The sequence below is a fragment of the Uloborus diversus genome, chromosome 2 (assembly GCF_026930045.1).
Source record: "Uloborus diversus isolate 005 chromosome 2, Udiv.v.3.1, whole genome shotgun sequence".
NCBI lineage: Eukaryota > Metazoa > Arthropoda > Arachnida > Araneae > Uloboridae > Uloborus > Uloborus diversus.
This window is the reverse complement of record NC_072732.1, coordinates 37,110,427-37,135,581: the sequence shown is the minus strand read 5'-3', so window position 1 is coordinate 37,135,581 and position 25,155 is coordinate 37,110,427. Positions and strand designations below refer to the sequence as shown.

At 29.9% G+C, this 25,155-nt stretch overlaps 2 protein-coding genes across 2 annotated transcripts in view; both read right to left on the bottom strand.

Moving 5' to 3' along the window:
- The window catches only part of LOC129235221 (cell adhesion molecule DSCAM-like), a 92,613-nt gene extending 87,418 nt beyond the window's left edge, over positions 1–5,195 (bottom strand). The window contains exons 1-3 of the mRNA XM_054868927.1: positions 5,186–5,195; positions 2,999–3,289; positions 497–787 (exon numbers count right to left, since the gene is read on the bottom strand). Of these exons, the coding sequence (XP_054724902.1) occupies positions 497–787; positions 2,999–3,289; positions 5,186–5,195 (592 nt within the window). The remainder of the gene's footprint in view (positions 1–496; positions 788–2,998; positions 3,290–5,185) is intronic.
- Positions 5,196–5,619: 424 nt separating this feature from the next.
- The window catches only part of LOC129235220 (titin-like), a 70,202-nt gene continuing 50,666 nt past the window's right edge, over positions 5,620–25,155 (bottom strand). The window contains exons 13-19 of the mRNA XM_054868926.1: positions 23,751–24,044; positions 18,546–18,767; positions 14,722–15,012; positions 12,458–12,748; positions 11,008–11,058; positions 8,640–8,930; positions 5,620–5,915 (exon numbers count right to left, since the gene is read on the bottom strand). Of these exons, the coding sequence (XP_054724901.1) occupies positions 5,620–5,915; positions 8,640–8,930; positions 11,008–11,058; positions 12,458–12,748; positions 14,722–15,012; positions 18,546–18,767; positions 23,751–24,044 (1,736 nt within the window). The remainder of the gene's footprint in view (positions 5,916–8,639; positions 8,931–11,007; positions 11,059–12,457; positions 12,749–14,721; positions 15,013–18,545; positions 18,768–23,750; positions 24,045–25,155) is intronic.

Below are 25,155 nucleotides of genomic sequence, written 5' to 3'. Positions count from 1 at the left end.
CTTGAACTGTTTATTTGTTACATATACATTTTTTGATTTAAAAAAAAGCAGGATAATTGCACTGATTAAATGCATTTATGTTATCTTTTTCTAAACGTAACCTTCTTTAAATGAGATATTTGCAGAAAAATTGCAAACAAATCGGTTATAAGTTACGAGTGTAGAGAATAAGGTTCGTAGAAAAGCTAGCGGATTTTCCGTTTTTCATGCGATAAATATGTCTTCATACATCGAAGACGAGATTCTCAGCAAACCTAATTCATTACGATGAGTAAAATTTTATTGATATGTTTATTATTTAAGCAGACTTCATTTCAGAAAACTAAGAGTATAGGGCGTGAAAATGCGGAATAAATGTCAAAAATTCACCGTATCAATTTAAGTTCAAAAAGAACTTGTAAAAAGTTATTCCCGTTAATAAACAGACTATGATTCATTAAAATTTATTTTATGCATCAAGAACGTTGATAATGAATAAGAACCCACGTAATATTACCTTTCATACTCAATTTATCAGACTGTTCATCTGTTCCTGCAGAATTGGTCACTCTGCACGTGTAATTACCATTGTGCTGCGGTCCCATATTCGTAATGATTAAATTTGAAGTGAATTCATCAAAATGCTTAATGAAGAAATCTTCCATCACCAGGACTTTCACGCCATCTTTAAACCAATCAAACGTGAAGGGTGGATCTCCTTGAATCACTGTACACATCACAACAGTTCGCATGCCTGGACTGAACTCTCCAGAAAAATGGAAGGGTTTAACTATAGGGGCTTTCATAGCTGTAAAACATGATTGATCGATTTTGTAAAAACATAAATTACCATATAAAATATTAAAAAAAAAAAACAATCAGAATATTTTAATACTTTTAACAACTTAAAAAAAAAAACACAACCGAGATTTACAAGTTTGCTATATGTAAGTGTTCAGGAATCTTTAAGTAACCTTCCCTTTCTTAAACGAATGAAGGATCGTGCAATAAAAACAAACTTCTGCTTCTGATTAGTGATCTTTTCAGTAAAATCTAAGGTAACTCTTTAAAGTTAAGCAAAATAACTATAACAATAAGTACTGAATAAGATTATACGTTGGAAAAGAATGTTTCGCTTAAGAAAGTACATATTTTTAAATGCATCAAAAGTTTCAAAAATAATGCGCATTTTTTCATTAAATTTCTTTTTATTGTTTACAAATCACATTTTATAGCTAACATTTAAACTCCAATAAAGCTTTGACCATCACAGGTTTCCCAGTAATTCAGAATGATCTATGAGCATGAACTTTTGTTACATCATAGTCATTACCTTAGCATTTAATACTGTAAGCTCATATTACGGAAACATAAAACTTTTTTTTATGATGAGAATTGCAACAAAACCCGAATGAGTCCAACTTGAAAGTACAATCTGCGAGAATATTCCCCTCAACTCACTAAAAAACAAAATTTAAATTTATATACTTAGTTTACTGTGTTTACAAAGTTTAAAATCGCCTTGAGGATAAAAAAAGTTAAATTTTCAAGTTTTAACTGATTAATCTAGAAATTAAAAAGGAACATTGTAAGAAAAATATTGAAGTAAAATAGAAACAACGAAAGTTGCTTAAAATGCTCTCTCGTTTAGTATTTAGATGTGAAACAACATGCAAAAATGAGAGTTTTTAAAAATATTAGTTGCTAAATTGTTTGATATGCAACAATACGGATGCTAAACAATACGATCAAAGACATGATTCTATGTGATGAAAAGGTAGTATTGAAGTACTTAAAAGTCAACTTACCTTCAGATTCAGAAAGAAGCAGCAACCATAGCGTTAGCAGGAAACGTGTCCAAGTCATGATCACAAACTCATGTGATTGAAGCACCAAACGCAAAAACACTAAGACTCTAATAGAAACGGAATCCGGTGAAGAAATACGTGTATATGAGAAATACAAGTATATGTAAGTATTTCATTAATATATAGTTATTTTCGGTAGCCATTAACAGCAAACACTGCGAGCAGAGAATAGCATAAAGCATACCGTAGACAAAATTTTCGATACTAACGAGGTACTAGCGCCACACAGTGAGAGAAAATGTGCTAAAAAATAAATTTTCTGTACATTTGAAGACTATTTAAATTTGTCAAAATTTATTAATGATATTTTGTTCCTAATAATTTTCAAATGGTACTCTTAATCAAACACAAAAATTAAAAATGCAGTTTAAAGCAAGTTATTTGCTACAACGTTAGTTTCAATGCATTGAAAGGATATGAGACTTTTTAATTAAAACTATTCAAAACTAGAAGTAACACACAAATAATGTTTTATGTATGTTTGTTACTTTTCACAAAAAAGGTCAGAATACTTATACTTTATGAATTGCTTTTCAATTAGTTCAATACGTCTTACATTTTATAGAAATTATCTGAATTATTGACTAATAAACATTTTCTTATATTTATGTGACACAAAAACTCCCAGAAGTGATACGTTTATTTTTACAGAGGCTATTATTAAAGATGTAACTAAATACCACATATTAGCGAATGAAAATACATTTCGATGAGTTAAATGAAAATTACAGTACGAAGAAAAAAGTAAACGATTCACTCATACATTACGTTATACGTTTATGTATACACGTTCATCGTTAACCATAAATTGAGTATAATCAATGATATACCGCCATTATCTCTCCCCCCCCCCCTTTTTTGTTAAAACATGAGTTCTCATTTGACTGTAGATTATTTTGTTATTTTGTAGAATTTTCCACTCTCTTAGTAATTATTATAATGTCTACACACACAGTCTCTCTCTATTTCACTCCGCACACACGAATATACATTTGTAATGTGTTTCCAACATGTAAGAGAAAACCACTTTATTGATTTGCACAATCTGAAATTTTCATTGTATCGACACATGCAGAAATGAAACCGAAAAAAAAATATGACCATCTTTGAACTTATTTTTATATCAATCACAATTATAAAAATTTTCTCACCCTTTACCAAAACAGTGTCAAATTTTTCATCTATTCCAGCACGATTTGCAACTCGGCACGTGTAATTACCATTACTTTCTGCGTCCAATTTTGAGACAGAGAGCACAGAAGTAAATTCGTCAACAGTGGATATAGGCAAATCGGGAACATTCTTTATTTCTCTATTATCTTTTAACCAGGTAAATGTGAACGGAGGATCACCGTTGACTATGACGCACACAATACTGGCTCTTGCTCCGACGGCCATATTTCCGACAAATCGAACTGATCCGATTTCTGGGTTCTTTTTAGCTGAAAAATTAAAAGAAATTAAAGGAGAGGTCAACATAAACAGGAGCAAAGAAGACAGCAAACTAATTATAATCATAACTACATATTTCGTTTTAATTTCTTCACGGGTAAATTAATATTTTAACACAAAAGTAAGCAAACACTCTTAAAGTTTAAACAACTTTTCTAAGAATAGCTTTAATTTTGACTGATATTGCAATTCAAAAAACTTAGAAAAATTGAACTAAAAAAATCTGCGCAAGTTACAAAGCATCTGGCATCTAAAGCAGTTAGTTCAATTCTTATGTAGATTTTAGAAACGCAAAAGATGCAACAAAAGGTACGTAAGTTTCTTAATTCAACTTTAAAACAACCATATAGATAAAAATCCTGTAATAGATACATTTTAATCTGTTCAAGTTTTTGAAGAATATGCTACGATTGAAATCTAAAAAAGAATTTTAACTATTTTACGAAAAGCTTATTTTAAACCCGTTTGTTACAGGAAAAAGATAAGCTGCTACACATAAAAAGCTGCATTTTTTTGAGTTTTCTATTCAAACTAAAATGTAAATAGTTTGCGAAGATGTCCTTTTTATCAATGTTAAAGCGACTTAAAACGCAACCGATGATAAATCACTGAGTAAAAAAAAGAACTTAAATACTACAGTATGAGCAAATCATTTATGGCATTATGTTAACTGGTTGGTTTTTTCGATTTAAAAACGTTTATACTTTAAGTCAGAGACTTCTTCTGTTCTATATTATCAAATTTTAATGATGTGTCCTTAGTGATTCTGTAGTCGTCTTTTCTACAACTCCAAACTCTAACGATGTCATCTAACTGTGTCGTGTCGCGAGTTTTGTAGTAAGAAAGAGATCAAATTTAGGTTTTAATCAATAATTAGTATTATGTCATTTTTTTTTCATTCAAATTTTGAGTTACGTCACTTGTGTTTCCAGGGCACGATATATGTAATGAATGAATGGTAAAATATTCTCAGTTTAATGATTTTTTCCACAACTAAATAACAGCACATATTTGTTTATTGGAAAATGTTTAAGGCTTTGATTTCAGTGAACAATTTAAGGATAACATACTTTTTTATACTCATTTAAAAGACTTTCCAATAAACCGGTACTTCGTAAAAACTAATGAATAAAGTGACTTTGTAGAGAGCTCTCCCTATTCCAAGAAGGTGAATCAAAAATATATTATGCATTTTAATCTTCAAATGCATGATTTTTTAAAAGCACTTTAAAATATGTCCTTTTGCTTTAAGTTTCTGTTTAAATCTCGAGCAAAATACTTTAAATAATTATAGTTCAATTTAAGTATGGTTTATAGTTAAACAACCACTTAGAAACATTGAGCTTTAACTGAAAAAAAAAATCATCAAATGTCCAAAATCATTGATATAAATTGCAAAAACTCCTTACTATTTAAGTATTAGTCAAACTTTATGTCAAATTAAAAGAATTAGGATATCTCACGCGTCCTGAACTTAAAAAAAGAAAAAGAAAAACTACATTGGAGAATGCCGAAAAAAGAAATCAATATTTGTTCTTATCAAATTGGTGCATTTACAAATGTAGAGTTTCAATTGTGTCTTATAGCATTTCAGAAAACTTAACTGGGTATGCTGCTAAATGGCTACGCGATGCATTTAAGGATTAATCGTTACGCCAATTCAAACTAGTTACTTATTTTTTACTACGAAACATTTAAAAACACAAATGAGGAAAAAAGGAAACTAACTCCGAACAAATAATAAAATATTGAAATAACCACATACGTAATAGTTAAAAACTGCTCTCTTTGTCTATCTTGGACACTTGCAGCACATATAAAATTATCAATTAAAAAAATCAAAGGAACATTTAATAATTTAAGGTTGAAGAAGTTGATTTACTTACCATAAGACATCTTTAGAAGAAAGCAAAATATTGCAACGGGCAGTAGCTTGTTTAACATGGCGATTGGTGGTACCGCAAGAGGTTTCATGTGAAAAATTCTACTTTTGGAGAGGCAACTTTTAAAATCTTGCAAAAAGCAAAACGTACACTTAGACAACGAGGAAGTAGTTGGAAATATAAACAAATGTACATCAGAGAAAGATGAACCTAGTTCATATGACAAAGAATTAAACATCAGCATACGCAACACAAGCTCGAATAAAACTCAATAGAAGGATACTAGCGCCACACAGTGAGGCGGATGCAAAACAGAAATGACTTCAGGGTTTTTAAAGCAATATTTTATAATGATTTCATAAACTAGTTAAAATAAAAACACATTAAAAAACAAAAAATTAACAAACAAATACGAACTAATAAAAATATCGTTTGACTTATTGCCTTTTATTCGAAGTATATCGCTTTTTCTCATCTGTCCCAGCAAGATTTGAGACTTTACAAGTATAATTTCCATTGCTTTCAGCCCCAAGTTTGAATATTGTTAAAGTTGAAATATATCCATCAACGCTAGCTATGCTATATTCTCTGCTGTTTTTCAATTCTAGGCCATCTTTTATCCACTGAAAAACAAATGGAGGGTCGCCATCCAAGACAGCACAGGTTACAACAGTTCTACGACCAAATCGAAGTTCTCCAGAGAATTGAAATTGTTTGACGTCAGGTTTAGTAGCTGAAAGAAAAACAAAATTACAAAGTATTATATGTTGATAATTGAAACAGTATAAAGCCTTTGAATCATATTTCTGCTTTGTGTTTAAAAATTATACTTTAAACACATGCATTATCAAAAGAAATACATACTCAAGTTTTTCACAAAATATATGAAAGCTATGTTTTAGTAATTATTTGATTACGCAATTTAATAACAGGAAACAAGAATACAGCTTCTCAGAATGAGCTCGCACATATTCGGAGTTGGTAAATAAACATACGCTTTAAATTAAAATGTGCACTTTATTTCGGCAGACTCGTTTAAAGAAAAAAAAAAGTACATTTGCCTTATCTTGAAGCTTGTACTTATATAATGATGAATATTCAAGAAATTGAGCGTGTAGCATAATTATTAGATTAGTCTTTTTCTGAAACCTATGTTATTCTTGTATTTTAACGACATTATTTCAAAATAAAAGTTATTGGAATCGTGCTACAGATATTCTCTTTCATAAATTACATGAGAAATAAGAATCATGGATATAGTTTCAAAGGAAAATATATTTAGCGAAGCATTAAATGTTTACTGCATGGAGTATTTTAAAAACGCAGCTTTATTTTTAAAACTAATAAATACAGCGTTACACTATAAGCTATTAACTGTTTTTTTTAATTTATTTTTTAATTTGTTCATATGAAAAATGATAATTTACTAAAATTTCGTGAGAATTTTCAAGCAAATTTATATTGATGTTTTACTTGTGAATAATGAAAATGAAGTTTCTGTCAACTTTTTATTTTTTTTTTATTTCGAGGCTTAAACTAATTTACGTTATTTGTTTTATTTTCCGTTTAGCTACAAAATACGTCACGTACCATGTAAAACTATATTGAAGTTTAAGTTAGCAATAATTATATATTAAACGAGCAGTGAGAAATAATTGGAGGATGAAGGAGGTAAAGAATGTGCATTAAGATATTTATAACTCCAAATTTTGCATAAAATAATATCATCAGCTTAAAGAGGTAATATCTTAAACAAAAAATAAAAAGGAGTGCATCTAATTTTCTCCCGTAGCAAAGACATCTTGGAATAGATAAAAATCTTAATTTCATTGTTATTTTATGATAAAAAAATAGTTAAGATGAACAAATAATGTTTAAAATGGAATAATTAATAAACTTCAAAAATAAAGTAGAACAAAAAAATTAAAAATCAAATGTTCAATTGTTTCAAATTTTAAAATTCAAGAAATTATTGTTCTATTAAAAAAGTTTACTCATTCAAACTATTCTACCATTACAAATCAAAAGAAAATTTAAGAAGGAAATTATTATATTACAAATTAACTTAAAATAAAATGATGCTTCTTATTGTAGTCAGAAATATTGTAATAAATGCGTATGGTAATTATACAAAAAACAAAATGTTAAACGAAAAATAAAAATAAAGTAAAATTGCGTGCTTAAAATATAAATTTTTTTTTATCCTTTATGAAATGAATAGTATATAATATACTGTAAAAATATACTTTGAATATTCAAAATAATTGATTAGAACAAAATTTATTGATCGCATAATAAAGGTCACGAAATATTTACAATGTGCAAAAATATATATGTTGACTTAATGCTTAAATGCTAACATAATTAGAGAGAAGATCGTGTGCAAATTATGCGCATTTCTCAAGGTATGTATATTATATATTAACCAAATTGATGATGACAAAAGAAAAAAAAATAGAATATTAAGAAAATTAAACTTACCAGTAACAATTATAGCAACAATGAAGAGAAGTGATATTTTGTACGAAAAGCTCGCTACACAAATGGGATTCAACTTCATATTTTCGCTAAATGTAACTTTTTCTAAATGTGCTGTCTATGACTGGAATGAAAGCGTTATAGATAAGCCGAGTTACAGAGTTCGTATGCAGTACGTATACTCAGAAACGAAGTAAGTGAATAAACTATATTAAGTTTATGAACATAACATCATTGTATACTGCCACACAATAAGTAAATATAGACCAACATGGCTTGTTTCACCGAAGATGGGCTCTATGTTTCTAGATGATGGGATGCTAGCGCCACATGGCGACATAGATTGAAAGTTAGAAAGAGTTTCTTTTGTAATTTTGGGTAAATGCTGGAAATAATAAAAATCACAAAAGAACCACAAACATTTAAATCGTAAAATTTTTTTCTCTTTTAGTCCTTGCCTCAATTTAGCGAAGAGCTGAAGAAAAGTCCGCTCATGTATAATTTTTTTTAACCTTCTGTCAAAAGGATAATTTGATCTAAAAGTATAAATTCAGTTACGGAATCAAGTGTTTATTAGAGTACAAAAGATTAAGTATATAAGTAGCCTTTAGTACTTCCAATTTTCTTTTGGCGTGTTCAGTTCATTATTTTGAAACAAATGAAGAATTATTCCATCAGATTAAAATTGATAAAATTTAAAAAACATAGCACAAGTGAAAAAATATATGCAGTATGAAAAACGGTTTTTTGCATTATGTTTCTGAGGGAGAGTGTAATAAGTAAAAATATGTTTAATTACAATTGTCTTATTAATCAAAAAACGGCATACCGAACAAAAAGGAAATAAATAAAAATATGAGGAGAGGACTAAATCAAAAATTTCATTGAAGTGAAGTGACTACAACAAAATAAAAAAAACTGAATGAACAAATATAATGAGAAAGTAATTAATAGCATAATATGCAAAAATTCACGTTGCCTTTCATAAGCAAAACATCATGTTTTTCATCAAGACCAACGATGTTGGATACTTGGCAAGTATAGTTCCCATTACTATGAGGTCCAAGTTTTGCGATGGTCAAAGTTGATAAGTAGTCATCTACATTGGCTATAGAAATTTCTTGATTGTTGTTCAACTGTTGTCCATCTTTTAGCCAAACAAAGGAAAAGGGAGGATCACCGTCAATAACTGCACAAGCGACAGCTGTTCGCTTGCCGATTTTCAGGTCTCCAGAAAAATGAAATTGACGGATGTCTGGTTTTGTCCCACCTATACGAAAATTCAACAAAATATAAATATGGCTCACGAATAATAAAAGAAAGGTAACTATTTCAAAGTAATTTTTTTGTGTTCATAATGTAATGATACATTATTGCTCAAAAACAAACTTTTTTTTTGAAAGCATTGAAAATGAAATATATTTGCAGTCATACTGCAGTGTTTCTATTTTTATTCAATATTTCTGTTTTATCGACAAATGTAGGCAATCAGAATAATTATCCAAGTATTTTAAATTAAGTAACAATTTAGTAAAATTTTGGAAAATGTGCTATTAGAGATTTTATAAAACTTTTACATATATTTTGCGCATTGAAAATAAAAAATAAGATTCAAAAAGTTAGTCAAACGTGTTTTCTCGCTTTGTATTTAAGCATCTTGGAAAAAAAATAGAGAAAGAAAACCGCAAGTGGAATTTTTAAAATATTATTTTCTAAAGTTCCGTTACTTTTTTTTTAAATTACAAAAATGCCAAAACTTTTAAATATTAAAATCAAAATAGAAACTCTTCTTTCCCGTGTTTCATTTCATCCTCAGAGAGTTGGTTTTTTTAATGAACTTGATGACCATTATGGCCTTTCCTCGTTTTGTATATTTCAATCCTCCAAACTGAATTTTTCTCCACTAGGAAATGTGAAGAAATAGTCTCGCTACCTCTCTCTTTTCAAATAGCGCATTTAGTTTAATGCTAGCTATAATGCATAAATATTGCATTATAACTTGCATTAAACTAAATTTTACAGAAAACTTTTACCGTAAAAGATGCTAAAAAAAATTGAGGAACGGTTTTTGAGATGAGGAAATATTGGTCACTCGGTCCATCTGTTTCAACCTAATAACTTGTGCAGGAATAATCCGCTTCGAACAAGCCATTTTTTTAAAATCAGAAACAGAACCGATTACTTTATCATACCGTTCCTTAATAACAGGTCTTTTAAAACATGTTTTAAAATACTTTAAATTGCACGTGAATAGGTTAAAAGTCATTGATTATTGCAGTTTCTGAGAAATGAAAGATTTTTTTTTTTACAAATCATATGCAAAGGAAAAAAAAACCATGATTTTCAGAACAATGATTTCAGAAATTTTATAAAACATGCATCAATGTTTTGCTTCGGGTTTAACGCAGTTTTTAACGTTATTCGGCAAATATGTATAAAACTTTAAGGGTGTCATTTCTTAAAAATGTATAAAAAAAAAATGAGATTCATATTCGTTACAAGAAATGTAATTCCTATCAAATAAGTTGACCAGTTTAGCGATAATACCATTTTGTGTTTATAACATATTAATTTAACAATTTTTATCATCAAATGAACTAGGCAATTTATCAATACTGTAATACTATAGTTGTGAAATATGTAGATTTAAAAAAATTACATTTACGGCACAGAAACGGAGTATTTCAAATAAATATAATACCACAATTATGAGATAATACTTAAAAACCCAGTAGTATAAACGAAATAGATTAATAAAGCACAACAATTCTATATTTTCCCAGCTATGAATATTTTTGAAAACAACTTTTTTAATCAACTACGCAGAATAGTTAAGTAAGCATAATATAGTGCTATGTAACATCAACTGAAATTCACTGTTTCAAGTAAAACACCGGCTTCTTTTTTTTTTTAACTCGTACAAAAGTTACTGATAAAATATTTTTTATTCAAAGTAATTAAGTAATTTATCAATAGTATGAAGCTATAGTTAAGAGAAAGCAACAAATATTTCATCTCAAATAGTAAAATCAATTATATAAAAACAGAGCTGTTTAATAATATGCTAATATGATATTCTGACAACAAAATGCATTCAGAGTCAAGTTATATGCGTATTTACTGAACAAAAACTAAGGGAGAGTACTCACAGTTCGTAACTTGTACAAGTATGGACACTAAGAGAAAAATGACACCACAAAATCTTGCCATTAGGACTAGAAAAATTTCCTTTGTTCCGATCATTGCTGGAAATAATGAAACGACGGATTTCAGTTAGATGGTTCAAAGACACGAATCGAATAAATTTTAGCTGCAAAAGTGTGTATAAAGATAAATACAAAACTTACCTCCTTGAATTTCGTCAACTAACTCTGGATTGGCAAGCACGAATTTGTAGACTGGGATAAATAGAACGCGATGTTTAATGAACAGGACACTAGCGCCACACAGTGACGCAGATCAGAAGTAAAATCTTCAATCAAAGCATAATTCATATGGTGTGAAAGTCTTTTATTACATTTATACGGAGATTGGAATAAATAAAGTTGAAAAAAGTTAAAATGAATGATTAAAACACACAAAATTAAGTATTTACAAAATGTATATATTGATTATGTATTTCGTTTTAAAGTTCTATTGCAATTGAAATAAAAATATATTTTTAAATTAGAAATCCGTTTGGATGAATTGTAAATGTATGTGAAATCAGTTGTATTTCAATGCAAAATACTGTAGAAAAACAAACGTTTATTTATATATTGGATAATCAATGTCATAATCAATATTCTGATACAATTCTCTTATAAAAATATAGTAAGGAACCGTAACAATATCAGACCGAAAGAAACCATAATAGATATAAATCTTTATGTACTTCAGTAAATTTTGCCAGGATGTGAATAGTCATTTTTGAAAACTAATCCATACTTTTCATAATGAAAAGTTCATAAGATATTTCAAAACCGTTTTGCGCCGTATTAACTTTAGGCGGATTCAGTATTTCGAATTAGGAAACTTCTGTTACGTACTGTCGACTTACGTCCCTCCTCCCATTGCCTGAAAGCAAAACAATAACCCTATGAGTATTACTGTCAAGACAGTTTTATTTTTCAGCTTCTGTGTGCCCTCATTCTGAGCACTGACCCTCACTTGGTCCAGCAGAGTGTTTATTTTGGGAAATAAGAACGTTTAATTTGTCATGTCCTCTGACTTTGCATTTATGGGAAGGATTAATGCAGCAGGTGACTCACATAACTCTCGCAAATGCAAATACAAAAAAGAAAAAAAAAAGTTATGTCTAAGAGTTTTCACGTAATTGTGAGTTGAACGCAAAATTAAAAAAGTAGATAGTAAAATATGTAGGTAAGTAAATTGATTGAAGAAATGCACAAATCACCAAAAATAAAAAAAAAAATGTAAAAAAACCTTCATCAAATAGGTATTTTAAAGAAATAGCAGATCAGTCAAAAATGTTAGTACTTTCATATCAATAAGCAGAATCATTAAAGATGTATGCGTAAACTATAAAGTAACATCACAGAAAAAATATGTTTTATCAGAGCTGTATACCCGAAATTTCTCAGATTTTTTTTCTTTATTTAATTCTCGAACACATTTAGTATCTCCTCTGGGCCTTGCATTAACATTCAGATTTAGACAACCCTCATTTGTGTCGGAATGTGAAGCTCAATGTATAAGTCACGCCGTATTTTGTATTTGAGATGTCACATAATCAATTGCAGAAATATTACCATCAGAAGATAGACATGTAAAAATTAAATAATGTGTGAATGTTACCTCTCATGCTAAGAATGTCAGAATGTTGGTCAATACCAGCAGGATTAGTCACCTTGCAAGTATAATTGCCATTATGATCAGGGCCGAGATTTGTCACGATCAACGTTGATGTAAATTCATCAAGCGCTTTAAGCGTAACATCTTTACTCTCTTGCAATTGTTTTGCATCTTTAAACCAGCTGAATGTAAAAGGTGGGTCTCCATCGATTACAGCACACAGAACAACTGTTCTCATACCAGCGCTTAGTTGTCCAGAGAAATGAAAATCTTTAATTTTGGGTGCTTTGAGGGCTAAATGGAAATAATCAAACGAACACTGTTGATTAGTCAAAGAAGTACATTAAAATAAAAATAATGTAAGAAAATAGAGAAATAACATTACAGCAATACTTTGAGTGTCCTTTTATATTTTCCAGTATTACGGCAGGAAGAGAATACAGGTTTTGAAGAAGCCGGTAGTAAGACATCACGAATTTTAAGAAACTTATGGGACTCAGAGATAATTATTCAAATTAATTCTATGTTTCGCTTTCAAATTGATAAAATATAAATCTAAGTTATGACAAATTGTATAAATTTTATGAACGACAGTCGTAACATGTAAAGTTTTGTATTTAACTTGGTGACACGACGAAGAAAATACATTAGTAACAGATTTCAATGTTAAACCGTACAGCATTTAAAAATTAGCCGTTTTAGCATTTAAAAATTAAATCAAGCTTTGAGAGCAAACATTGTCTAAACATACAGCAAGTATTTCTCTCTATATCAGCAGAAGCATTGGTTTGATTTGTAATATCTTACTACATATAATTCATATGGCGTTTGCATGTTATAAAAAACATTTGCCGTATTAAACAATCATCTATGCTCGCTTGGAAAAAATTTGTCTCCTCTCAGAACCTTACTGTGCCTTAAATGTATGCGAATCATTAACGTACGAAATGTTAGTAAGTTATAATTGCTTTTATATTATAACAATTTGGCAGTTACTACTACAATGAAGCAATTAATTGGCAAGTAGAAATTGACAAAAGAAGAGAAACAAGTAAATTACTGAGAGATAATTTAACATTCTAATAATCAAACACAAGAATATTGCACATTTAAAGTATAGAACCAAAAATAGACGATAAACAAACTTACCTGCGCTTACGATGATCAGATGCAGCACAGCATATACAATAAGGATTCTGCATGCCATTTTTTCCCCAGAAGTTTGCTTAATATTTAATCTGAAGAAATAAAATTGCGCACAACATGCGGAATATACTAGTACATTGCATCCGATGAATATTCTGCAATTTATGATGTTTATAATTTAAATCAAATACGACGACAAACGCTGCACAAAGCACAACGGCTATAGAAGCTCGGAAATTATTTAATTCACCAGAACGTCATACTAGCGCCACACAGTGTCAAAAAAGAGTCTTAAAAGTTACATTTATCTGTTATTTTTCATCAGCTCCCACAAAATTATAAATAAGTAACTATATGTAAAATATGTTTTACGTAATTAAAACGTTACTTCATAAAATAAAAAGTAACTTCATTTTTAACAGAAGAAGTGAAAATAATCGCAGCAATGACAACCGTTAATTTATAAAGTAGAGCGGTTGCCTCTCCATGTTTTAAAAATTGGGTTAAAAATTGGGGAGTCAAACACATAAGAGGAATGCTCTTTGAAGCATGTTATGCGATTTTCAAGAGTAATTTTAAAGCAAAATAAAATGACGCAATGGCGAGTTATATTCACTCAAAATACATAAATCATACACATGTGCATACAAACAAATGCAGCTCTCCGAGACATAAGATACATTTAATAAAATGTATAGAAAACAAGTAAAATATGAGAAATAATCAAATTCTTAAGACATTTCATATTAAAAAAAAATTTATAGTCAGGAGTAATGTAACTGTGAATAAAACAAAGAATAGAACACATTTTATTATATTAAAAACATTAATTTCATTTTTTTTATTGTGAATTACGAAATTTACATTAAAAATAAAAGAATAGTTTGTAACTATGTTACATGCCATTTGAAAATGGATGATAGTACTATTTTGTTACATTTCAGAAGTTATAACACAAGTCAACAGACAAATTAATTAAAAAAACAGTCGTTAGCTAAATTAATATAATATGCATTGGAAGTATAGAGTATGGATTGAAAATAAAGTAAGATGTCAATTATCACTGAAATTATTAATGTAAAAGAAATAAAGCAGAACGAATGGATCAAAATGTATCTTACCCTTTACCATTACAGAATCGTATTTTTCATCTATACCAGCCTTGTTCGAGACTCTACATGTATAATTCCCATTACTTTCTGCCTCAAGTTTAGAGATAGATAGTGTTGAAGTATATTCATCTACTCCCGCGATGGATAAATTGGGAATATTTCGAATTTCGACGCCATCTTTGAGCCAGGTGAATGTGAATGGTGGATCTCCTCGGCTGACAACACACATAACTCCAACTCTGTTCCCTACCATCATGTTACCAGAGAAGCGAAATGGACCAATGCCAGGGCTGTTCAAAGCTGAAATAAACGCAAATAAATAAAATATCATATAACTTATATAATACTTATATATGCAACATTTTTTAAAACTTCGAGTTTGATTAGTTAAAACACGTTTTCACTTTCGACACGTAAAAGTGAGTTTTAAAATTTTTGAATATATTGTCAAATAAATAGGAAAACAACCGATTCCACATAACAAAATTCAGAAAGCTCTTTACCATTAATCACTAGCAAAAATGCCTATATCCACCTTTTTCATTATCTCTATTTACATTCAATCAAAATTTTATTTAGCTAAAACAGTGCTTAACTTGCATGAACGGGGGGACTGATTAATGAATAGGCCAACTAGGCTTTAGCGCAGGGTCACTGCTTTCTAGGGGCCCAAATAGCAACAAAAAAAAAAAAAAGAATAGAGTTAAGATTAAGATTTTCTACATGATTTTTCAATTTCTTCTGCTTACTTAAGATATCATATGCTCCGCACTTCAACAAATATTTTCAGATAATATTTGTGCCCTGCAGCATTCTTTAAGTCGGCTTTTCTGGTTCTCAGTGAATGTTTGTGTTTATTAGATTTGACTACAGGCGATCCCATGAAGTGTTTGGCTTAGAGTCCTCCAATATCTTAATCGGGCCTTATATGGGAAATAGGCTCTGCACGTCTTTTCAATTTTACGTTACTTTTCATATTAGACGAAATTCAGACCATTTGCTCATTGAAATGAGTTGCATACAACGATAGGGCTCTCTTACTGCTGTCATTAATTAACCCCTCATCTAAAAGCATACCACCATATTTAATTAATCACCTCACAAATTTAGTGTGTGGCAAAAGTAAAACCAATTTCAGTGATAGAGTCCTTCATATCTGTAACATTTCAAATTTTAAATATTCAAAGCTAATAATCATAAATTTTAAACACGGGCTATGAATATATTTTGTTATTTTGTGATGAATCCAGGGATTTAGCTGATTTTAGATCTTGTGCTTGGAAACTTCATGCTTAGCGCTGTTCTCTTCGTACTAGTCAATTCCTTAAATTTAAACAAAGACGACACTTTGGATGTAACTGTCACTAGTTTATATAATTGCATATATTTTAGCATTCTCGTTTTTAAAATGTTCTCAAAATCGCTTTGCCATAAAAGTAATGGAAGATACATTTTCCCCTGTTAATCTCAATTTTTACTGTTTTCAAGATAAAGACTAAATTAAAAAAAGTGTAACGAAAAAAAGTGCAAGAATCTTTCATTTTCAAAAATTATTTTCACGCGAAAATAGCAAAGTGTTTTCTAATCTGACAAATTTTACCTAAAAAGAAAATTAGTACTGGAGCTGAATGTTTGTGAGCTCCCTATAACTATTAAGCTTAGATGTAGCAAAATTGAGGCCTAAATTTTCATAAGTGAAGTTCTGAAGTGAAAGTAAGAAAACGCAGTAAAGGATTTAGTTAGAATATATTTACCATTAAAATAGAATACTGTATATGCGCTGAGGAAAAAAAATCTCTAGAGTAGATTTTTAAGCTAGAAAAATGTAAATTGACAAGAAGGCATATTTGCGATAATGGTCTGAGAAGGTAAAATTTAAAACAGATTAGAATTTTATTTGAAAATAAAATAAGTACTCTGATTTTTTACATATAAGTTGCATGCATTGCACATTCAACAATATTTTAAACAAAAAAGAAACTCTTACCTGTGGTTAATTCTGTAGCAACGAGAATGGTCAAAAGGAACAATTCACGTATCATGGCTCGTAAGGCGACGCACATTGCTAATTGTAATAGGATTGAAGTTTTTCAATGATTGGACGAAGTTTATCAGTGACGTGATACTATTAGGAAACAGGCTTGTCTAACATTTCTCTTTGAAACACCAAAGTTACACTTCCACTCTTAGAAACATCAGTTGAAATGGCTCAGATGTCACATAGAACACTGATGAATACAAGCAAGCATTTTAGCACCTTTTCTAAATATGGGACACTAGCGCCACATCGTGAGGTAAAATGAAGTTAGAAAGAAAACTAATCTTTTGATTTGCAGATTTGCCATGAGAGTAAAGAAAAACAAATCAAAATATTTTATCGAGTTCATAAATTTTTAAATTAAGACATTGTTTTAATGGCAGAAATGAAACAATAGTAATCAAATAAAGCCGTTGGGTATGATTTGCATTTTAGGCGAAAATGGATAGGAACAAATGCAGGTGATCAAGGGGGGAGGGGGTCAATCGATCTATATATTCAAAACATAATGTAATAACACGTTTTGATGTTTTTTCCACAATAAAAGGCATTGAATATGAACCCTTTGTATCCCCACCTCTCCAGAAAATTTTTAAATGACGGGCATAAACAAATGATAGAGAATGATTGAATTAAGCATTTTTAAACACGTAATAATATGAACATTCAGAAATTATTAAAAAAACCCTTTAAAAGTATAAATTTATGCATTGAGATTTCATTGCTACTAATTTCAGATCATATTCTACACTAATAAGGAAATACTAGGAGCGCGTTCGTCTTTCTCTCGAACTATACTACTTTTAACAGCTCAAAATATTAACTGAGCATGGGTGCTTTTTACAGTCATTTAATAGTTATGCTTTTAAAATACATAAACAGTCAGTTTCATAATGCTTTCTGAAAATAAATATATAGAATTGTACCCATGTACTCTCTCTAAATCAATGCAAGCAACTTTGATTTTAAACCAATCATGGTCAAAAAGAGTATGGAAGTTAATTGCTAGTTTTTTAAAATCATTTTAGAGATATTTCTTAACATAATATGTTGTTGTATATGCCACTCGGATCGTGAATCCTGATTACAATTTACTACCCGAATTAAGGACAGATGAGCGTCTTCCAATTTATAATCCAATCCAAAATATCCAATCCATCACTGGAGCTTAAAAAACAATTGACCCAATAGTCTTTTTTTTTTTTTTTTGGTTGCTTCAAAGAGCATGGATGTTTAGTGAATAAATTAGACGAATTCAATAAAATTAAACACCAATCGCACGAAAATTTTCAGAAGTAACGTCTCAGACAACAACAACACAGCAAAACTATAAACAAGTTCTTAGAATCTATTTTACTACAACAATAAACACTCTTTGGAAGGTAAAGTAATGTTTGAAAAGAAAGTTCACATTAACAGTAAAAAATGTTTTTAACCTTCCGTGTCAGTTAAGCAAATAGCTCAGAAGCACCAATAGAGCTTGTTTGCATTATTATATTCCATCGCACTACGTGCCTAAAGGTCGAATTTGAAATTAAATACTAACTTATGCAAAGTCAATAGCGGTTGAGTTGCAAAAAAGACGAAATAGTATTTTTACACAAAGATTATACTAATAAAATGACGGATGAATCATTTATTTATACAATAAAACAATTTTTTTGTGGGAAAATAATGTAAAAGAACAATAAAACAAATGTATAACAATCAAAACAAATATTCGTACCCTTCATACTCAACTCATCTGTGTGCTCATCGGTACCTGCAGAATTCGACACCTTGCATGTGTATTTACCGTTACTTTCAGGACCTAAATTTTTAATGGTCAAATGAGATGTGAATTCATCGATAGACTTGATAGAAATGTCTCTAGGTTCCAAAAGTTTTACTCCATCCTTAAACCAGGACACCTCGAAAGGTGGATCACCAGCGATGACAGCGCACATCACAGCTGCTCGCATACCAGTTTCCAGATCAGCAGAAAAGTGAAAAGCCTTTATTTTAGGCTTTTTCACACCTGCTAAATGAAACACACCACGCTGTACAAACATTTATAATTTTAATAAATTGTACAAGTATATATATCACACTCCGGCAACAGAGGCGAAAAATAGCATTAGGGAAAATCAAGGTTTTACGATACTTTAAACTGATTTACTCTCGAATACTACAATAAGGGCAAAATATTTATGATGTTTTGTTTGCTGGTTGGGTTTTGCAGATCTAAATTAATGTTATACACTAAAAGTTAATTCTAAATAGTAAAATATTTCTAATAAGTAAAATATTTCTTCTTAGTCATGAAATTTTAATCATATGTCGCTACTGATTATTTTGTTTATACGCCACGTCACAGCAGATGTGCAAGTTTTGTTTCACTATTTGCGAGTTTTATGTCAAAAAAAATAAAAAAAACCACTTCCCCCAATTAACTCTAATTTGAATTACGAAACTTTGAATTCAAATTATGTTTTTCGCAATCACGAGTTGCGACAAGACCCTACTGATTAGAGTTATTGTTTCTAGAAATGGCTCCCCCCACCCCCCAAGCATGTTCCTCCTTCTGGGTGATTACGTGTGTATAGTTGTGTGTGTAGGCTTACGTGTGTGCACGTAGGCCTGTGTACGTGTGTAAAGGCGTGCGCGCGTAGGGGAGTGTGTATGAGCATGCGTGTGTAGGACATGGACGCCACCGCCCAGCAAAAGTGGATTCCGGTTGACAGTGCTCAGGACCAGTTGCGCCGCCGCCGGTGGACGGTGGTGCTGCAGCCCTGGTCCAAGCTGAAAAAGGAACCGTAACGTCAAGGACTGTCAAATGAAAGCAATAAGCAATCGTGATTGCTCAAAAATAAAAATGAAAAATAAAAAATAAATAAATAAATTAAAAAAAAATAAAAATAAAAAAAGATTACATTCAGATTTTAAATCAATGAATGGTGCATATTTAAATTTTTTGAGATGTGTCTCTGGGGTGCGATGTTATACGGGTGCAATATAATTAGATTCGTTGAGTTACAATGAAGATATTTTTGGTATCCTTTTTCATATTGCATATCATTCAAGTTTCCGAAGACAGACAGGAATTTCGCAAAATATTGTGGAAAATAGCTGTTAAAAAGTTGATATAGTATGATACATTGCTGTATTTTGTTCTAACTGATAGATGATCATAAAAAATATAGCTCGTAGACGGGTATAATACTAATCACAATTTTAAACATTATGATTGCAAAATAAGCGTATGTATCGTATTTCATTCATTTATACCGTTGCCTCAGAGCAACATATATCTTAAAGTTATTTCTGGAATTAGATGTCTTACTGTTGCTAGGAGGTGACGATATATCTAATTGGAAATTTAATTCAATATTAAACTGTTGACATTTCCGTCATTGCATGAGACTATATCGTATTTACTCGCTCGTATAGGAATTAGAAATATCTTGAGAAGAAGACTTTTTCTATGAAATTTCTATTCTTTTCATACATTAGCTTAGCAGAATTATCAAATTTAAAGTAATAGTTACTTTTTGTACAGAATTTTTCATCTGACAAATATGGCTATTGAGGAGAATCAATTCTTAATCAATTCTTAATTCAATTCTTAAAATTATTTTATTCTTCACTTTTAACACACAATTTCCCATTGACACCACCTAATTAGTAAGCATGGGTGTGAAGTTTAAAAAAGAGGGAGAATTTTTAAGCAACAGAATTTATAACAAATGTTTTGACTTTCTGAATGAACCTGAAAGAAGGAAACAAAATACAAATTAGAAGTCTGCTTTCAAGCTAAACTTCATAACTGTGTGTGTGCGGGAGGGGGGAGAAGGGGGCACGTTAGCAATAAACTAAACTTAATTATTCTTCACATTAATTATTTCCCATTAGAATACATTTCTTCTGATTTACGCACAGAAAATAACGCTTTCTCTAATGCGTCCGTATTGTTTTGTAAAGTATTCCGTAAAAACATAAAACATCAGAATTCTCAAAAAATTAAACAGAAAAACTTATTTAAAAGTTAATTTATTAAACTGAAAATGCTGTAGAATTGTTTGTGTTAATAACTTCTTTTAATATTGACTTAATTTTCAGAAAGGAACTAAATTACGTATCGTGCATGAGTTATAACCAGGTTTTAAATTAAATTTAAAAAAATCATGGAATTGTTTCAGCATAAGAAGAGAAAATACGTCTGAAACAATATATTTTTCTAATGCTGTGATTTGAAATTTATAATTTTAATAAACTTGCCTTTCTTATGTTAGTGTAATTGCACTTTCAGTGTTAATTTAATGTAATTACGTTAGTGTAATTAATGCAGTGCACTTCCTCAAAAATGCACGAATTTCGTTAGAGGGGGAATACTTTTTATACGATTCGTATCCACATTAGTTTTTAGATAAAAACGATGAAAACCTTGGTACATTTATATCTAGACTAAATGGAAGGAAATGCAAATCAATTTCTCTAAAAATATAATTAAAAAATCATTTTAAAAACTTCTATTTTTGGCGTTTCGATATGTTACTAAAGAATTGGATGGTCATAAGTTCGTAATTACCACATTTATATTCCAAGAAATTACAATGATTTAGCTTATTAGAAGGAAATGTGAACTGATCTAGAAACAGTTTATTATATTGAAAGGAAAAAAAAAAATTTGGTAAACCATAAAATAGTAAGAAAAATCACAAGAGAAAGAGTTGTTGAATGATAATGAACTATTTAGATAATTTAAATATACAAGTTATAGCTTTTATGAATGAGATATTTGACAAAAATAGTTGCTTACCTATAATGGACGCAGGAAACATCAGAACAAACGCAAGCAAGTATTGGCAAAACATTTTCATTTAAATCAGCTCAAATATTGAAAATCTTGTAATAACTTCTGCATTCAAAATAATGGTGTCACAATTTGAACAGCAGTTTGTATAGGATGGAGAAAATTCGATGCAGCTAAGTCACATAGAAGTGTTACGGAATACGTTGTGCACATAAAATATCACAACGCTTCGTGCATTATATATTGATGTCATCTTCATGGGAAGCTAGCGCCACATAGTGAGAGAAAATACAAATAAAAATTTAACAAAATAAATTCCTGAAAAACAGCTAAGAATTATCTTATTCAAGCGGAGATAATTTAACACAATTGAAAAATAAAATTGATTGCTTAAAAAATTTCCTTAACATAATATCAAAAATTATGGTTTCTCGGTGCGTAAATCAAATGTCTCGTCATTGACTTGCTATAACGAATATTTTCTCAAATATATTGAATTTACACTACATTTACGCATCTACAAACCATTTTAGAAATGGCAGAATAAGATTTTTTCCAAAAGTAGAAAATGGGACTAAATTTCTGAAAGAAAAAGGATTTTTCACAATTTGTAAAAGAAAGTTTGCAATTCACATTAAAATATTTTATAGTCTCAAAATATTCAAGTGTACAAATCACAAAAAACAATTAAGCGATGTCAAAATATTATACGCATTAGCCGTAAGATTAAAAATAGTTCTCAGATCATTTTTCTAACAAAAAATATGTTTTGTTAGGATATTTCAAGGAAGAATAAATTCCAAAAAAAAAAAAAAAATAATAATAATAATTTCCATAACTAATTGGTTATTACTTTTTATGTCTCCAAACATTCCAAACAATTAATAAATAAAAAGCAGTCTTAACATAGAAAAAAACGTGTATAAGCTTTGACACGAAATCAAAGCTCAGCATTTCAATAATATTTCAATTATCAATAAGCTTCGTTAAAGAAACATCGGGATTAACATTGATCTTAATATGGGTTTATGATTAGTGACTCATTTGATCAATTATTAAAATAACTATCCATATCGACAATATCGATATATATACGCGCACACACACACACACATGCAAAAATTTGCCACATAAAAAGCTTGTATTTTTACAATGAGGCATAAAACAGGTGCTTCAGTTTTATAAAAATTACATTAAATTTTGTATATGTGTTTAGAACAGTCACAATAGTTACTCATTATAAACATTACTATTAAGTTTTCATTATATCTAAAACGCAGGAATGTTGTACAAAAACACAGAACGAATGAAGTGTTAATTTTGCTTGTTGCTTTTGCTTTGGCGTTAATATTTTTGAAGACGTTCTGAAAGTACAGTTTATTGTATCAGAGTATTCATGACTATGTTTAAAGTATTCGTTGTCCTAAGGTGAAATTGAAGCAATTAGTATTCGATAATATGCCAAAATCATCAAACCACCAGTGTTTCAACGATATTATACATGATAAACCTTGTTGACAAACATTGGTCGTCACCAGCTTTAGTAGTCTGATTTCAAGAGGAAAAAAAACAGTTTGACATGGTAACGCTCTAATTGGAAGAACTCCTATTAACTGGGATTCAGTAATTGAACTACAGTAACAGTGCTTAATTTTTTTTTTTGGAGTTCTCTTAAAGTTGAACCCGTTTGAAACGTTAAAAATAATCGAAAAACATTCAACCACTTAACAGTGATTTGATTTCGCATTTTTTAAAAAATGCACCGGTTATATTTGTGTGCGAGACTACCAATACAAGGGAAAAAATTGATATAGAAAGAAATTTAAGACATTTTTTATTTAGGACTATAAAAAATGTTAATAAAATTTTATGTTAAGAGTATTTTAGGAACAAGTTGATGTAAAAATGCGAAATATTTATTTCCATCCGTACGTTGGGATCCGTACGAAAAAGGATAATTTCTGTACTATTAAATATTGTAGCTTGCTGTAGTTCTCAGTAGCTAAACTTCAGTATATAACAGAAATAATTACGATGTCACTGCACTTCACCCCAAACCCAATGCAAACTTACTGAAATAAATAATAAAATATGAGTGGAACAAAGCTTCAATTACGTTTAACATAAGATTTAAATATGTATAATGTTAAGTAACGATAGTAGTATTTGATAGTATACTCAATGACAAACAAAAGTTAAAATATTTACTTCTCATAAGCAGTTGTGACGTATGTTGGGAGCTTCCTACACCATTTGAAGCTTGACAAGTATAATTGCCATTGTCGCCTGGACCTAGCTTAGTTATGATAAGCAACGAAATGAAGACATCCTCTTGGGTCCGAATTACAATATTACTGTTAGTTTTAATTGGTAAGGTATCTTTAAACCAACTAAATGCAAATGGAGGATCGCCGTCAATTACAGAGCAAGTCAAAGAAGTTCTCTGCGATAGTGTGAGCTCACCAGAAAATTGAAAAGGTTTGATTTTTGGCCTTTTTTGAGCTGAAAGAAATTGAAATTGAAAATGATTAGTTACAAGAACGTTACACATATGAACTTTATCAAACTTCAATCAAATTCTATTTTATTTTTGTGAATACCGAAGAATTATGACGTGAATTAATTTTAAATACTTTTCAAAGTCATATCTTTAAATTATTTACGAAATTGTCTGTAAGAAATTCAGATTGAAATAGTTCATTTCATTTACGCATAATATATTATTTCATGCTTTGCCATTCATTTGGACGATGAAAAATATCTGAAACAAATTATGTTTTGTCCGTATTTTATCCCGAGAAAAATATTACTATTTAACAAATTTGCTTGTTTAAAATAGAAGAGAAGGCAATCACTTTTTAGATCAAACCTGTTTTTGTTTCTTGCAATGAAAGTCAGGGAATTGCTTTATAGCGTAAGATTTTAATTGAAAAACGAAAAACGATAATAAAACGAAATATTGAAATAAGTATTTTGATTCAGTTATCGCAGAAATTATTTTGCATAACGTATAAAAATCTCAGTGATATTTTGGATTACGTATAGGCATTAAGCACTTATAACATTCATAAGTGTAATTGTAACTGTGTTTTTAATTAGGAACGAACACATATTTGCAAAAAATAAGACCGTCACAAAGCATGCGTTTTGTATTAAATTAGAAACTAATACTATACACACACGAAAACAATGTATGCAATAGAAAAACATCAATTAGAAATTATTCTATTTTGCAGTTAAAACTGAAATGAACTGAGTCATCACTTACCTGATGCAAGTGTAACAATGAAGAGCATGTAAAGCGTCAGAAGTCGAGACCTTTTCAGCATGTTCAAAAAACTATTCTTGATACTAATTTAATTTAGTATTTTACAAAGAAAATCAAATGAACCGCACTATTGCACACACTATTGCACACGCACTATTGCACACACAGCTTAAAACTAGTATTATCATACACGACTAGCGTTTTTATAGCTTCAAAAAATAGCTTTACTCCACGAAGCAATGGCACCAGATAATGGAAAACTAGCGCCACACAGTGACACACAACGAAAACATAAATAGAATTTTTCCAAAAAGGAGCGTTTCAATGAAACCAAATATTTCTTTC